Here is a 15,308-nt window from a genome sequence, read left to right as displayed (position 1 = left end):
TGTTCAAAAGTTTATAATGGTCTCTATTATCCATGAATGAGTGAGATCATGTGGTATTTTTCCTTCATTGACTGGCTTATTTCACCTAGCATAATGCTCTCCAGTTCCATCCATGATGTTGCAAATGGTAAGAGTTCCTTCCTTTTTAGAGCAGCATAGTATTCCATCGTGTAGATGTACCACAGTTTTCTAATCCATTCATCTACTGATGGGCACTTAGGCTGTTTCCAGATCTTAGCTATGGTGAATTGTGCTGCTATGAACATAGGGGTGCATATATCTTTTCTGATTGGTGTTTCTGGTTTCTTGGGATATATTCCTAGAAGTGGGATCACAGGGTCAAATGGGAGTTCCATTTTCAGTTTTTTAAGGAAACTCCATACTGTCTTCCATAGTGGCTGCACCAGTCTGCATTCCCACCAGCAGTGCACAAGTGTTCCTTTTTCTCCACATCCTCTCCAGCACTTGTCGTTTGCTGATTTGTTGATGATAGCCAGTCTGACAGGTGTGAGATGGTACCTCATTGTTGTTTTGATTTGCATCTCTCGGATGATTAGTGACTTTGAGCATGTTTTCATATGTCTCTTGGCTTTCTGAATGTCCTCTTTTGAAAGGTGTCTATTTAGGTCCTTTGCCCATTTTTTGATTGGATTGTTTATCTTCCTTTTGTTAAGTTGTATGAGTTCCCTATAGATTTTGGAGATTAGGCCCTTATCAGATATGACATTGGCAAATATGTTTTCCCACACAGTGGGTTTTCTCGTTGTTTTGTTGATGGTTTCTTTTGCTGTGCAGAAGCTTTTTATTTTGATGTAGTCCCATTTGTTCATTTTCTCTTTAGTTTCAAGTGCCCTAGGAGCTGTATCAGTGAAGAAATTGCTTCGGCATATGTCTGAGATTTTGTTGCCTTTGGATTCTTCTAGAATTTTTATGGTTTCCTGTCGTACATTTAAGTCCTTTATCCATTTTGAGTTTATTTTTGTGTATGGTGTAAGTTGGTGGTCTAGTTTCATTTTCTTGCATATATCTGTCCAATTTTCCCAACACCATTTATTGAAGAGACTATCTTGGCTCCATTGTATGTTCTTGCCTCCTTTGTCAAATATTAATTGAGCATATTGGTTCGGGCCGATTTCTGGGCTCTCTATTCTATTCCATTGATCTATATGCCTATTCTTGTGCCAGTACCAGGCAGTTTTGAGAACAGTGGCTTTGTAATACAACTTGATATCTGGTATTGAGATCCCACCTACTTTGTTCTTTTTCAGGATTGCTGCAGCTATTCGGGGTCTTTTTTTATTCCAGATGAATTTTTGGAGAGTTCGTTCTAGATCTCTGAAGTATGCCGTTGGTATTTTAATGGGAAGTGCATTGAATTTATAGATTGCTTTGGGTAGTATGGACATTTTAATGATGTTGATTCTACCAATCCATGAACACGGTATGTTCTTCCATCTGTTTATGTCTTCCTCTATATCTTTTTTCAACGTCCTGTAGTTTTCTGAGTAGAGGTCTTTTACCTCTTTAGTTAAGATTATTCCTAGGTAGCTTAGTTTTTTTGGTGCGATGGTAAACGGGATTGTTTTTATAATCTCTCTTTCTGAAAGTTCACTATTGGTGTATAGAAATGCCTCAGATTTCTTGGGGTTAATTTTGTATCCTGCTACATTGCCAAATTCATGTATTAAGTCTAGTAGCTTTTTGATGGAGTCTCTAGGGTTTTGTATGTATAATATCATGTCGTCTGCAAATAAGGACAGTTTTACTTCCTCTTTTCCAATTTGGATGCCTTTTATTTCTTCTTCATGCCGAATTGCAATGGCTAACACTTCCAGTACTATGTTGAACAGGAGTGGTGAGAGGGGGCATCCCTGTCTTATTCCTGTTCTTAGGGGAAATGGTGTAAGTTTTTGTCCATTGAGAATGATGTTGGCTGTGGGCCTGTCATATATGGCTTTTATTATGTTGAGGTATGATCCTCCTACTCCCACCTTGCTGAGAGTTTTTATCAAAAATGGGTGTTGAATTTTGTCAAATGCTTTTTCTGCATCAATTGATATGACCATGTGGTTTTTTTCTTTCAATTTGTTTATGTGATGTATCACGTTTATTGATTTGCGGATATTGTACCATCCTTGCATCCCTGGGATAAATCCTACTTGGTCATGGTGTATGATCTTTCTGATGTACTGCTGGATCCGATTTGCTAAGATTTTGTTGAGGATTTTGGCATCTATGTTCATGAGGGATATTGGCCTGTAATTCTCTTTCATTGTGTTGTCTTTACCTGGTTTTGGTATTAGGGTGATGCTGGCTTCATAGAATGAGCTTGGAAGTGTTCCTTCCTCTTGAATTTTTTGTAGTAGTCTGAGGAGGATAGGTTTTAGTTCTTCCTTGAATGTTTGGTAGAACTCCCCTGTGAAGCCGTCTGGTCCTGGGCTATTGTTTGCTGGAAGCTTTTTGATGACTGCTTCAATTTCTTCCATAGTTATTGGCCTGTTGAGATTTTTAGATTCTTCCTGATTGAGTTTTGGAATGTTGTATTTTTCTAGGAATTTGTCCATTTCCTCCAGGTTGTCTAGTTTGCTGGAGTAGAGCTGTCCATAGTATTTTTTAACAATCATTTGTATTTCTGTGGGGTCTGTTGTTATTTCACCTCTTTCATTTCTGATTTTGTTTATTTGGGTCCTCTCTCTTTGCTTCTTGGTGAGTCTGGCTAGAGGTTTGTCAATCTTGTTTATCCTTTCGAAGAACCAGCTCTTGGTTTCATTGATTTTCTGTATTATTTTTTTGGTCTCTATGTTATTTATTTCTGCTCTAATCTTTATTATCTCCTTCCTTCTGCTCACTCTGGGGTTTTCTTGTTGCTCTCTTTCTAATTCTTTGAGTTGTAGAGTTAGCTGATTTACTACCATTTTTTCTTGTTTTTTGAGATAGGCCTGTAGAGCTATAAACTTCCCTCTCAGGACTGCTTTCATTGTGTCCCATAGGTTTTGGATTGTTGTGTTTTCATTGTCATTAGTTTCCAGGATGTTTTGAATTTCTTCTTTGATTTCATTGGTAACCCAATCAATATTTAATAGCATGCTATTCAGCTTCCAGGTGTTTGAGTATTTTGGGTTGTTTTTATTGCAGTTTATTTCTAATATTATGCCATCGTGGTCTGCAAAGACGCTTTTTATGATTTCAATCTTCTTGAATTTGGGGATACTTTGCTTGTGACCCAATATATGGTCTATTTTTGAATATGTGTCATGAGCACTTGAGTAGAATGTATATTCCGTGGCACTGGGGTGAAGTGTTCTGAAGATGTCTATTAAGTCCATCTGATCTAGTGAGTCATTTAGTATTGCTGTATCTTTGCTGATTGTTTGTCTAGAGGACTTATCCAGTGATGACAGTGGTGTATTAAAGTCCCCTACTATGATTGTATTGTTGTCGATCTCTCCTTTGATATCTTCCAGAAGATTTTTTATGTATTTGGGTGCTCCTGCATTGGGTGCATATATGTTTATCAGGGTTATATCTTCTTGTTGTATTGATCCTTTTAGTATTATGAAGTGGCCTTCCGTATCTCTTGTTATGGCCTTCACTTTGAGGTCTATTTTGTCCGATATAAGTATTGCTACCCCAGCTTTCTTTTCTTTTCCATTAGCCTGAAAGATATTTTTCCATCCCTTCACTTTCAGTCTGTGTGAGTCCTTTCTAATGAGGTGGGTCTCTTGTAGACAGCAAATGTATGGGTCATGATTTTTTATCCATTCAGCCACTCGATATCTTTTGGTTGGAGCATTTAGCCCGTTTACATTTAAAGTTATTATTGAAAGGTACTTGTTTGTAGCCATTTCTTTTTTTGTGTGTGTGGCTGTTTTCTTTCTGGGATTTTTATTTCTTTTTTTTACACCAGTCCCTTTAGCATTTCTTGCATTGCTGGCTTGGTGGTGATAAACTCCCTTAGCCTTTTTTTGTCTGTGAAGCTTCTTATTTCCCCTTCAATTTTGAATGATAGCCTTGCTGGATAGAGTATTCTTGGATTCAGTCCTTTGCTTTGCATCACTTTGTAAATTTCCGTCCATTCTTTTCAGGCCTGATGTGTTTCTGTTGAGAAATCATTTGATAATCTAATGGGAGATCCCTTGTATGTAACTTTCCGTCTCTCTCTTGCAGCCTGTAAGATTCTCTCTTTGTCCTGAACATTTGCCATGGTAATTATGATGTGTCTTGGTGTGGGTCTTTTCGGGTTCACCTTGCTTGGGACTCTCTGGGCTTGTGTGACTTTTTTCTTCCCCACCTCAGGGAAGTTTTCTGATATTATTTCTTCCAATAGGTTTTCTAATCCTTGTTCCTCTTTCTGTTGTTCTGGCACCCCTATTATTCGTATGTTGTTTCGTTTCATGTTGTCCCAAAGCTCCCTTAGGCTCTCCTCCTGTCTTTTAATTTTTTTCTCCAACTGAAGTACAGTTTGGGTGTGTTTTGCTTCCCTGTCTTCTAATTCACTAATTCGGTCTTCCGCTTCTCCTAGTCTACTGTTGATACTTTCAATGGTGTTCTTTATTGCAGCTATATCGCATTTCATTTCTTCTTGGGTCTTAGTTAAGTTGTCGATTTTTTCATCTGTTTCTTCTTGCTTCTTGGATAAGTTGTCGATTTTTTCCTCCATCCGGTGTATGCACTCTAGGACCCTTATTCTGAATTCTTTTTCTGTCATGTTTTATGCCTCTGTATCACTTAGCTGCTTTTCTGGTGAGTCCTCCTTTTCTTTCCTTTGGGGATTTCTTTGTCTACCCATGTTTGATCTCACTGACGTATATAGATATTGAGTCGTTCAGTGGCTGCTCCCTAGGTGGCAGTGGCTCCTCGGGCTGTGGTTGCTCCTTGGGCGGTTGTGGTAGCAGCTGCTCCTCTGTTGTTAGCGGGTCTTCTGATGGGTGCTGTTCACAGCTGTTGTGGCTCTTCTGGCTGGTGGAGGGAGGCTTCACCCACAGCAGCTGTTCCTCAGACAGAGCGTGTGGAGATCAGGAGGCCGCTGTTGCTTGGATCTGCTGCGTTGATTTAAAGGCACAAAATACAACACAACAAGGCACAACGTACCAGGCACTGAACACAAATGAATTACGGTATTAATAACCCCAAATAAAGATGGCCACCCAAGCTAAGAGAGTTGGGGGGTAAGGAAGAAAGAAGAGAAAAAGATAGAGAGAAAGACAGAAAAAAGAGAAAAAAAGAAAAAAAGAAGAAAAAGAAAAAAAAAGAAAAATAGAATGAAGTAGAAGAGGGGAGGAGACTATTCATATGAGGAGAAAACTCCGATAGAACCGCCACTAATCCCAACAAATTCCAGCAACGGATCTCTGGAGTGAATACAAACTACAAACAGCCAATAATATCAAGTGAGGCAAGGGAAAGCAGAAGCACAAAAATAACTGGCCGGGGGTGGGGTGGGGAGGGGGAATGGGAGACAGAAAAAGAAAAAGAAAAAGCAGAACAACCTCACATACAATCCTTAAAGAAAAGAAAAGAAAAAAAAAAACACAATATACTCAATAATCGAGCAAGCAACAACAGAACAATAGAGAAAAGGAGAGAATAAAAAATTTGGATAGTGAAGAAAGATAAGGGAGAGGTGGATAAGGATTTAGAGCAGGTGATTGGAAAAGGGATATATAAGTAGGGTGAAATTTAGACAGGGCGTATGAAGAATAGGAAAAATCTAAAGCAGGAATAGGGTAAGAGAAACAGGACAGCAAAAGGGGAAAAGTGGGGAAGAGAGTTTTAGCACAGCAGCACAATTGAGGTAGAGGAAAATGATGCTAAAGGAACGATGAAAATAGAATGGAGAACCTTAGTCCCAAAATAAAATAAAGAGAAAATAAAATGACACTTTAAAAAAAAAATGGTAAAATGGTAGCAGTAATAATACTGGTTAAAAATAAAAATGTAGTAATTAAAAGGGTAATATCAGGTGATGAAAAAAGAAAATAAATGGTTTCTTAATTAAAAGGTGAAACAATAATTAAAAAAAATAATTAAAAAAAAAATGGGCTGTAATGAAGGTGCTTCAGATCTTCTGCTCCTCTTTTTGGCACACCAGGTATTCAGGAGAATGTTGAATTATCCTCTGATACACTGTTCCTCTGTGTTGTAAGCCACAGTCCTGATTTTAAGGCAGGCTACATTGGTTTCCCAGACAGCCCTTATCTGTATTTACAGAAGAGTCAGTTCATGGCTCTGCCTCTGGGTGGCAGTGCGTCGGGATTGACCTCCGAGGGTATAGGACCTCTCTGACCAGGTGTTCTCTATTGTACCGGAAGCTGGTTTGGGAATGTCCTCAGCCCAGAGCTGGTTTTCCAGTAGTCACTCCCCGCTCTGTTTCCCAGGCTCCCCCAAAACAGCCTTCCCTTACAAGCTCTGTGACTGACCCCAACTGGGTAGTCCCTTGCACTGGGTTCAACAATCAAACGCACAGATTTAAGAGCCTGGGAAGTTGTGCGAACTCGCAACGCTTCACCTTCCAAATCTGCGCGAAGTCTCTGCGCGCGCTCTGGCTCCTGGCACTGAGTAGCCAGCAAACTGGCGTAATCTGAGGCTGCCCGTTTGTGTCCCGTCCAACTGTGGGCTTATTTATAGCGTTCCCTTCTGCCAGCAGCCCTGGGGGTGCCCTTCCACAGTCGTGGGTCACGCTGGCTCCAACGGCCGCGGTCTTTGTGGGGCGCAGAGCCCCCACCCCCCTGCGCGCGTTCCACTCTCCAACCTAAACTGCAAACCGCACCTTTGGGGAAAGTCTAACCTTTCTGTGGGGAGAAGCCGAGTTCCTCTGAGTTCACGTAGTCGCGCTGCTTGAGAGCCGTTGTTGCCGGGTTAGTAGCTGGTCTCTGGATGCCGGAGACAGTCACCCAAGATGGCACGGTCTCCGCGGCTGTGCCGGCGCACCTGGAGAGGTTTCAGCCTCAGCCTCTAACCGTTCCCTTTATCTAGGATTTCTCTGTCTTTCCTGGCTGCAGACTGTCTCAGCTGAATCTCCTCTGCTTATTCGGGCTGTATGCTACCCGTTTCAGCTGCCCGCCCTTATCTGCTCCGGGACAAGGCACCGACACGTCTGTCTAAACCTCCGCCATTTTCTCTCCCCCGTGATTTCATATTTTTAAGTTTTTCTACTGTATAGTAAAACTTAGAGTGAGCCAGACCATCCCAAATTTCAAAATTTTGCCCTTTCCTGGCATGGAGGCCTTTCTGGTGAAGTCATTCTACATAGCCCCAAGAAATCTCAGAAATCTCAAGCTGGCTCTGTGGCTTAATTTACAATTTTAATTTAACCACTTCTTTTCCTACGTGTTTCAAATTATCTACCTTGACAGACCACAAGTGTAATTTTGAACTTGTCTCTCTTGATGGTCTTCATTATGAAGTTTCTTTTGTCAGATATGAGTATGAGAAATCATTACTGTAGTTTTTTGAAATTGTTTTCTGGTTCCAAACTGGCCTTTGATACCTTTGTCCATATAAGGTTTTGAATTTTGTTTTTTAATGTGGAAGAAATGGTGGAATGTCTAAGATTTTGACAACAAGTTTCTGTGTTGCAGGAACAAATGAGTACTCTGCAGGTCAAGTTGGATGAAGAAGAGCATAAAAACCTGAAGCTTCAGCAGCGCATTGACAAACTGGAGCATCATTCTACACAAATGCAGGAGGTGAGACCGAGAGCACGGCCTCAGAAAGGTGGGGTCGGGGTCTCACAGGAAGAATAGGACTTCGCAAAGCCCCAGCCAACACTGGTTTGAGTTGTTTTCTCTACTTTGTTACTTCGCATACTGCTCTGCGCACACACACACACACACACACACACACACACACACACACGGCCCTGGCCCTCTTAGTCTGTGGTGCACATGGACCCCTTTCTGTTTGTCCAGAAGAAAGTGGGATGACGGTTCAGCTGCCTGCAGGGATCCTTTCCTTTGCTGGGCATCTTCACTGTAGTTGAAGGGAACAGCTGCTTTTCTTCTGGTCAGAGACTTTTCAACAGTTTAAAAACAGAGAATGGTAATGGTTTGGAGTGTATCTCATCAGACCAGTATACCTTTTCCAGTAAATTGTTCTCTTTCCCTCAGCTTTTCTCATCAGAGAGAACGGATTGGACCAAACAGCAGCAAGAGCATCTCTTACAATTGAATGTCCTTGAAAAGCAGCTTCGGGACACTCAAACGAAGAATGACTGTAAGTGTGAATAGCTGGGAGCTTTCTAATCTGAATACTGGAATCAGTATCTTTCTACTCATATGGTAATCTTTTTTTTAAAATATATTTTTATTGATTTCAGAGAGATAGAAACATCAGTGATGAGAGAGAGTTATTGATCGGCTGCCTCCTGCATGCCTCACACTGGGGGTCAAGCCCACAACCCTGGCATATGCCCTGAATTGAATCGAACCCTGACATCCTGGTTCCTGTGTTTGATACTCAGTATCTGAGCCACGCTGGCCAGCCGGGCTGTTTAAAGTTTTAATGCTGATTTGAAAGTGAATTGTGTTGAATTTATAAGATGAATAATGTTTTTTATTAGCCATTTATTTAGTTTTTCACTTGCAGATGTGAACAATGTTTTAATAGTGATGATATAAAGCGTAAATTATATGTTGGCATATATTCAACATATATGGGAGTATCATTTGACTCCCAGTTTGTTTGTTGTTTTCAGTTTACGTCTCCTTTCATTAAAGTATTTGCAGTATTTTGTAATAATGCTCAAACAAAAAAGACAGCCATTCAGTTTTTTTTATCTAAGAAGTTACCTAATTTTGCTTCCAATTGCAGTTCCCTGAGAAGACCAGACATGTCTAATTCATTTTAGAAAGTCCTGGCACATTTCTAAGAGATTTTCAATGAGGATTGGGCCACTTAAATTATGTTAAATATCTTGATTTTTTTTTCTTATTATATAAAGAATTTGGATGCACATTTTAAATGTTGAAAATAAGTGACTTACAAGTCAGGGTCAGACAGATGTTAATTCTTGCTTTTTTGGTAGAAATATACCAAAAACCATAAACAAAGGAGAGGATGAAAATAGAAACTTTTTCTAGGTATCTACCACTTAGCTGTTCAACATCAACTTTTTTTTTACTGATTGTGTGAAGATAACTATTACATTTATTTGCCTACTTAGTAAAAATTATGTGTAGAGAGGCCTATTGAGGATTTATTTTGTTTGTCTTTTAGTTTTGAAAAGTGAGGTCCATGACCTGCGCGTAGTGCTTCATTCTGCAGACAAGGAGCTGTCTTCGGTGAAGCTGGAGTACAGTTCATTCAAGGAGAGTCAGGAGCAAGAACTCAGCAGCCTTTCTGAAAAGCACGTGCATATCCAGCTTCAACTAGACAGTGTCAGGTAGAGTTGTTTTGTTATGGTTGGCCTGGAACCAGGGATCCTTGAAGTGCACATGTTGTAAATCCAACTCAAACTAGTTAACTTTTAGAACAAACTAAAAGTTAATTTATTGGCTCAGAAGTGATTGTGACTACAGGGACACAGTAGAACGTGCCTCACACAGTGTTGTCAGTGTGCATCTTTCTCTCTGTCTCTTCTGCTCTCTGTCTCTCCCTCTCTCAGTCCCTGCTCTGCTTCCCTCTGTGTTGCCCTCATTCTGTCCTGTTGAGGGCCTTCCTCTGTGTGACGGGGAACAGATGGCCTCACTGCTCCACAATCTGTCTCCTTATTAACAACTCCTGTGAGGGAATCCTCTGTCCCAGCCACCGCATGCCAATCCCAGCGAGAATTGGAATTGGTCTTGCTGAGTCATCTGCTTACCTTTGGGCCAGTCACTTGGCCGAGGGTGTGAGCCTACATTGGCCCAACAATGTGATGTGCCTATTCCAGAGGGAAAGGTATGTTCTTGTGAGAAGAAGGGGCAGGATAAGGGAGACCAATCAGTAGTTATCACCACTGTCCACATTAACTCCCAGGGGCTGGCTGGTTAGTCAAGTGCTGGGAGCCGATAAACCAGTGGTTCTCAACCTGTGGGTCGCGACCCCTTTGGGGATCGAATGACCCTTTTACAGGGATTGCCTAAGACCATCAGAAAACACATATATAATTACATATTGTTTTTGTGATTAATCACTATGCTTTAATTATGTTCAATTTGTAACAATGAAATTGGGGGTCACCACAACATGAGGAACGGGTTGTGGCATTAGGAAGGTTGAGAGCCACTGCTATAAACAAAGTAACCTAAGATGTGAATTGTTTATTTTCATTGTTGTGTTTTTTTCCTGGCTAATTTCAGTCTTTTCTAAAACACGTCTCCTGGATCTATAGTAGTGATTTAATAATGGATATTGGGGATGTGATGCTGTGAGTGTGATATGAGTGTGACTGCTCAATCTGGAGACCTAATAAAACAACCTTGAATTTAATTTTTACAGAAGTTGCAAAAGTTAAAATCCGTAGCTCTTGAGTGTTTTCTGAATATACAACAAGGAATTAAAATCGAGGAAGAAAACGAGATCTGCAGGCCAAATTCAACTCTGGGCATGTTTCATTGGGTCTAGCCAGTTAGGTTTTTAAAAATATTAGCAGAGTCCTAACTGGTTTGGCTCAGTGGATAGAGCGTCGGCCTGTGGACTGAAGGGTCCCAGGTTCGATTCCGGTCAAGGGCATGTACCTGGGTTGCGGGCACATCCCCAGTAGGGAGTGTGCAGGAGGCAGCTGACCAATGTTTCTAACTCTCTATTTCTCTCCCTTTCTATAAAAAATCAATAAAATATATTTTTTTTAAAAAGAAAAAATATTAGCAGAGTGTTTTTTTAAAATGAGCCATTTCTTATAAAAATCTATATTTCAGCATCCTCTTAAAAATCAGACAGTTTTGGTGGCATGGGGCCCACATTCCTGCATGCTGACTAACAGCTGCCCTAGGAGTCCCTCCTTCCCTCTAGAGGGCACTGCAGAGTCAGCACAACCTCTACCACATGTACTGTTTCCCCAACGCCATTTATCATCTGGTGCACCGTTATTTTTTCCTACACCTGGCATTTGTTTTTAACACCGGAATCACTGAGTCTAATCTTGGCTGTGTCATAAACTAATTCTAGGGAGTTTTTTTTGAAAAGTCACTCCACTAATCTTATTGGATCTTAATTTCCTCATGTTTACATGTCAGAATTGAACTAAATCTAAAATGTTAGGAATCCACTATATTTGGCTGTGTGTATGTGTGTGTGTGTGTGTGTATTTAAACTAGAGGCCTGTTGTATGAAATTCATGCAAGAGTAGGCCGACTGGACTCCACCTGTGCACAAATTTGTGCACTGGGCATCCAGTAAATAATAGTCATGTGAATGAAAAGATAGTTCTCTCCCAAGGAGTTTACACTCTTGCTCAGATTGAAGCCACGTTTGCCATCTTGAAAAATCTTTGTAGAGTTTGGAGACTATGTGATGAATGGATAGAGTGGAACGATCAACAAAACTAAATTAATGGCCAGTCTCTAGGTTCTATGAGGGTTAGGTCTGCGCACACACGCCTAAATGAACCTCCTAAATGAGGAAGAAGGTGGCTCCAGGCTGACACTCCCACTCTCTTTTCTATCCCTGTGCTGTGGGTGAGTCTGTCTGACGTTTGTGCATCATGGATATTTTACATATGTCTTCGAGCTTTATTTACACCAGTCGCGGCTTCTGTAAATTGGGAGTGGTCTGTAGCTGGGATAAGTTGAACTGCAGATACTCCGACTGGACGATTAGTTTTTATTTGTACTTACCATTGCAAAAATGTTTCCTGAGAAAGGTCAGAGAATGAAAAGCTTCTTGAGAGCAAAGCCTGCCTGCAGGACTCCTATGAAAACTTACAAGAAGTGATGAAGTTTGAAATTGACCAACTTTCAAAAAGCCTCCAAAACTGCAAAAAGGAAAATGAGACTCTGAAATCTGATCTGAATGTAAGTGAAGGGTATTGATGATCCCTGACTTTGTCTTGGACAGGTGACTGCTCCCTGGAGCTCAGGGCATGCACTGCTTAGACCGCCGCCTAACTTCCTGTGCGGCCTGGTCTGTGGGGCCTGCCACACTGAAGGTACTTGATGTGCTTGTTGACTACACATGGCTGTAACAGTTACTTACACCTAATGTCACATTGTCTTTTAGAATTTGATGGAGCTTTTTGAGGCAGAAAAAGAACGCAATAACAAATTATTATTACAACTTGAAGAAGATAAAGAAAACAGTTCTAAGTGAGTGTTATTTATGTTTTCCATTAGTTAACTAGAATGTCATTTACTACCACATTCTCTATCTTGTTTTTCTTAAATGCTAATGCCCTGTAAAGTTATTTTTTCTAAAGCATTCCCAAAATGAATATCATGTTTTTGTATAAATGGCTATGTAGAGAAACTTAATTTTTTAAAACATTCAATATTTTTAAATGAATAGTAGTGATCAGAACTTGGGGCTTTCTATAAATAATTCACAGTATTTATTATTGGAAAGTGGGGATTGATTTTTATTTCTGTCTGTGCTACTACTTTTCTCGTTGCTCTTTTTTTTCTCCTGGTCCTTTAATATGAATACTGTCTTCCCTTTCTTTCCAAGTTCTTTTCCTTGATGATCTCTGTCAGTCTCTTGGCCTCAGCCAACCCGATAATTATTACTCCAATGAGAAGAATCTGTATTTGTTTATTCAGCAGCTGCTTACAGAGTTCTTACTATGAGACAGAGTCTCTTGTAGGCCCTGCTATACAGTGATAAAACATCAGTGGATCAAAACATCTGGTTGGGAAACAGACAGTTAACATTTGGTCATTCATTCAAACATTTAGTGATATCCACAAGCCAGGCTCTATTCTGGCAAACGCCAGAACATGCAAAGATAAGACAGAACAAAATGTCCCCACCCTCATGAATTTTATATTCTAGTGCAGAGAGTTAGGCAATAAACAGATACTAGATGTTATATGTTATGTTTGGGGGTCTCAAAGTACTTTGAAGAAAAATAAACTGTTGTGGTATAAAAGTGGGTTTTCATTCAGTAATAGTTGAAGAGATGGGTTCAAATTTCTGATTTGTACTGGAGTACAACGCCTAACACCAAGTTTATGCCTCGTAACGTTTAGTTGCATTGCATTGAATCTCCCGTACCAATAGACTCAGTTCCTGTGTTCGTTGAATGAAGTCATTAGTAAAAAAACTCTTCTCTTCCAGAGAAATCTTAGATGTTCTTGAGTCTGTGCGTCAGGAGAAACAGAAAGAGATGGTCAAGTGTGAGCAGCAGGTAAGTATCTTGACTCTAACTCTAAAATTGGAGCTTTGTCATTTTTCCTGATGTCGAAAGAGGTTTATTATAACAAGTGTCTCGGCTTTCATATGTTGAAAATTGGTAATAAAAAGATGGAGTGTTTGATTGCTTGTATTGTTTCTCAGCTCTATTTTTCTAACTCCCAATGACCATTATCATATTTTTTTGGTGGCCTCCTGATAGAGACCACAAAATCATTGTATTTTAACCCAAGTTATTGTTTTTCAGGTAATACTCCTGTACACTATATAATATGAAAAGCAGGTTTTAAGTTTTAAAAATTTTTTGTTTGTTTTATCACTGATTTTATAGAGAGGAAGAAAGAGAGAAATATCGATTTGTTGTTCCACTTATTTATGCATCCACTGGTTGATTCTTACATGTGCCCTGAGGATCAAACCCGTAACCTTTGCGTATTGGGACAGTGCTCTAACCAACTGAGTTACCTGGCCAGGGCTTCAGCTTTTAAAAAATCTATGTGTAGTTAACTGTGTAATTTAATTCTTTTTCTAAAAAGATTTTTTTCCCCCCTGTAGATGGCAAAAGTACAGAAACTGGAAGAGAGTTTATGTGCTACTGAGAAAATCATCAGTTCTCTGGAGAAGTCTAGAGATGCCGACAAGGTGGGAGGCAGTTGAAGCTACATCCCTCGGTATTTTCTTCATAAATGTTGCTTTAACCTCCCAGTCTCCTGCTGTCAGGGTGACTGGTAGCTAACATTTCTGTATGCACCTATGCCTTATGCACCTTCCATGGTTACTAGAGAATGAGGTCTATTATTTAAGTTAATTTTCCATATAACTTCAAGAGCAAACTGTTCTATTTCTCTTGATGGCAGTTTCTAAAACACATCCTGTCCCTTTTAACTGTTAGCGTGGCCCTTTCTTTTTGACTCTAAGTCCATGATACAAATTCTCAAATCCCTATAATAAACATAATATTGTATGTCCAGGTATAAAACTAGCTATAAGTTCCTCATATGTCTACTGTTACTCATTCATAAAACCAAAAAAGCGATAAAATAAAATGGTATGAAATCCGTTATAGAATAAATTGAGAACATTAGTAATGTCATGTGACATATATTCTCAAATGAAACTGACTTCTGTTGTCATTAGGAAAGATAACCTTTCATTTAAAAATGATCTCCTTAATGTCATTGGGTGTGAAGATACTGTTTCTGGTCTTGTCAGGAAGTTGTAACTGACCTCATGAGCCAGATCCAGCAGCTGAGGACGTCAGTTCGTGAGAAAACAGAAACCATAGACAGCCTGAAGCAAGAGCTGAAGGACGTCAATGTAAGTTCTGTTGCCAGCAATGGATTAATTTGAGCATGAGACTCACTCCATAGCTTCCTCAGGGGGTTAACATGCTCCCCCAGGAAAGAGATTCTGTGTCACATAGACTTGGAAACATGGTTATAGCTCAACAGGATCTGTATTTGCAGAACCGGCAGAGCCTTTAAATGCTAATGTGAAGTGTGAATGTATCTGAGTTAAACAGTGGTGCTTGCTCCTTCCCTTAGGTCAAGGTGAGGGTTTTGGTCAATGTTCTCCCCTCTTCTGCCCCACATGGAGCTTGCTGCCCTCCACCTTTATTTCTGACGCAGACTCCTCATAATGATGACAAAACCAGTGTCTTTTCACTGATACCTGTGGGACTTTTCCACTCCTTTTGCCATCCATACATTTATTCTTCCATTCCTTAATTCGGCAGGTATTGGTTGAATTAATTGTGTTAATCTGGTCATCACCTTCGAACTCAGACTCATTCTTAAGTTATTTTAATCTAAAAATATAAGTCATAAAGCAGACAGCTTTTGTATCATAACCTTCTTTTCTGCAGTGTAAATACAACTCTGCTTTGGTTGACAAAGAAGATAGCACCGTGTTGATTAAGAGACAGGAAGTGGAGATTCTGGATCTGAAAGAAACCCTTAGGCTGAGAATAATCTCTGAAGATATAGAGGTAATGTTAACACATCATGATATTTTTTTCTTTATTATTTGTGAATATGTATATG

General features: G+C 39.9%; 1 protein-coding gene across 1 annotated transcript in view; it reads left to right on the top strand.

Annotated features, from left to right (window-relative positions):
* KIF15 (kinesin family member 15) overlaps positions 1 to 15,308 on the top strand; it is a 50,990-nt gene that overhangs the window by 22,294 nt on the left and 13,388 nt on the right. The window contains exons 15-23 of the mRNA XM_081106003.1: positions 7,581 to 7,688; positions 8,109 to 8,214; positions 9,217 to 9,382; positions 11,783 to 11,933; positions 12,139 to 12,224; positions 13,192 to 13,261; positions 13,822 to 13,908; positions 14,479 to 14,583; positions 15,131 to 15,253. Of these exons, the coding sequence (XP_080962129.1) occupies positions 7,581 to 7,688; positions 8,109 to 8,214; positions 9,217 to 9,382; positions 11,783 to 11,933; positions 12,139 to 12,224; positions 13,192 to 13,261; positions 13,822 to 13,908; positions 14,479 to 14,583; positions 15,131 to 15,253 (1,002 nt within the window). The remainder of the gene's footprint in view (positions 1 to 7,580; positions 7,689 to 8,108; positions 8,215 to 9,216; positions 9,383 to 11,782; positions 11,934 to 12,138; positions 12,225 to 13,191; positions 13,262 to 13,821; positions 13,909 to 14,478; positions 14,584 to 15,130; positions 15,254 to 15,308) is intronic.

The sequence above is a fragment of the Myotis nattereri genome, assembly GCF_964212035.1.
Source record: "Myotis nattereri genome assembly, chromosome: 14".
Classification (NCBI taxonomy): Eukaryota; Metazoa; Chordata; class Mammalia; order Chiroptera; family Vespertilionidae; genus Myotis; species Myotis nattereri.
This window is presented reverse-complemented; position numbering and strand designations above follow the sequence as displayed.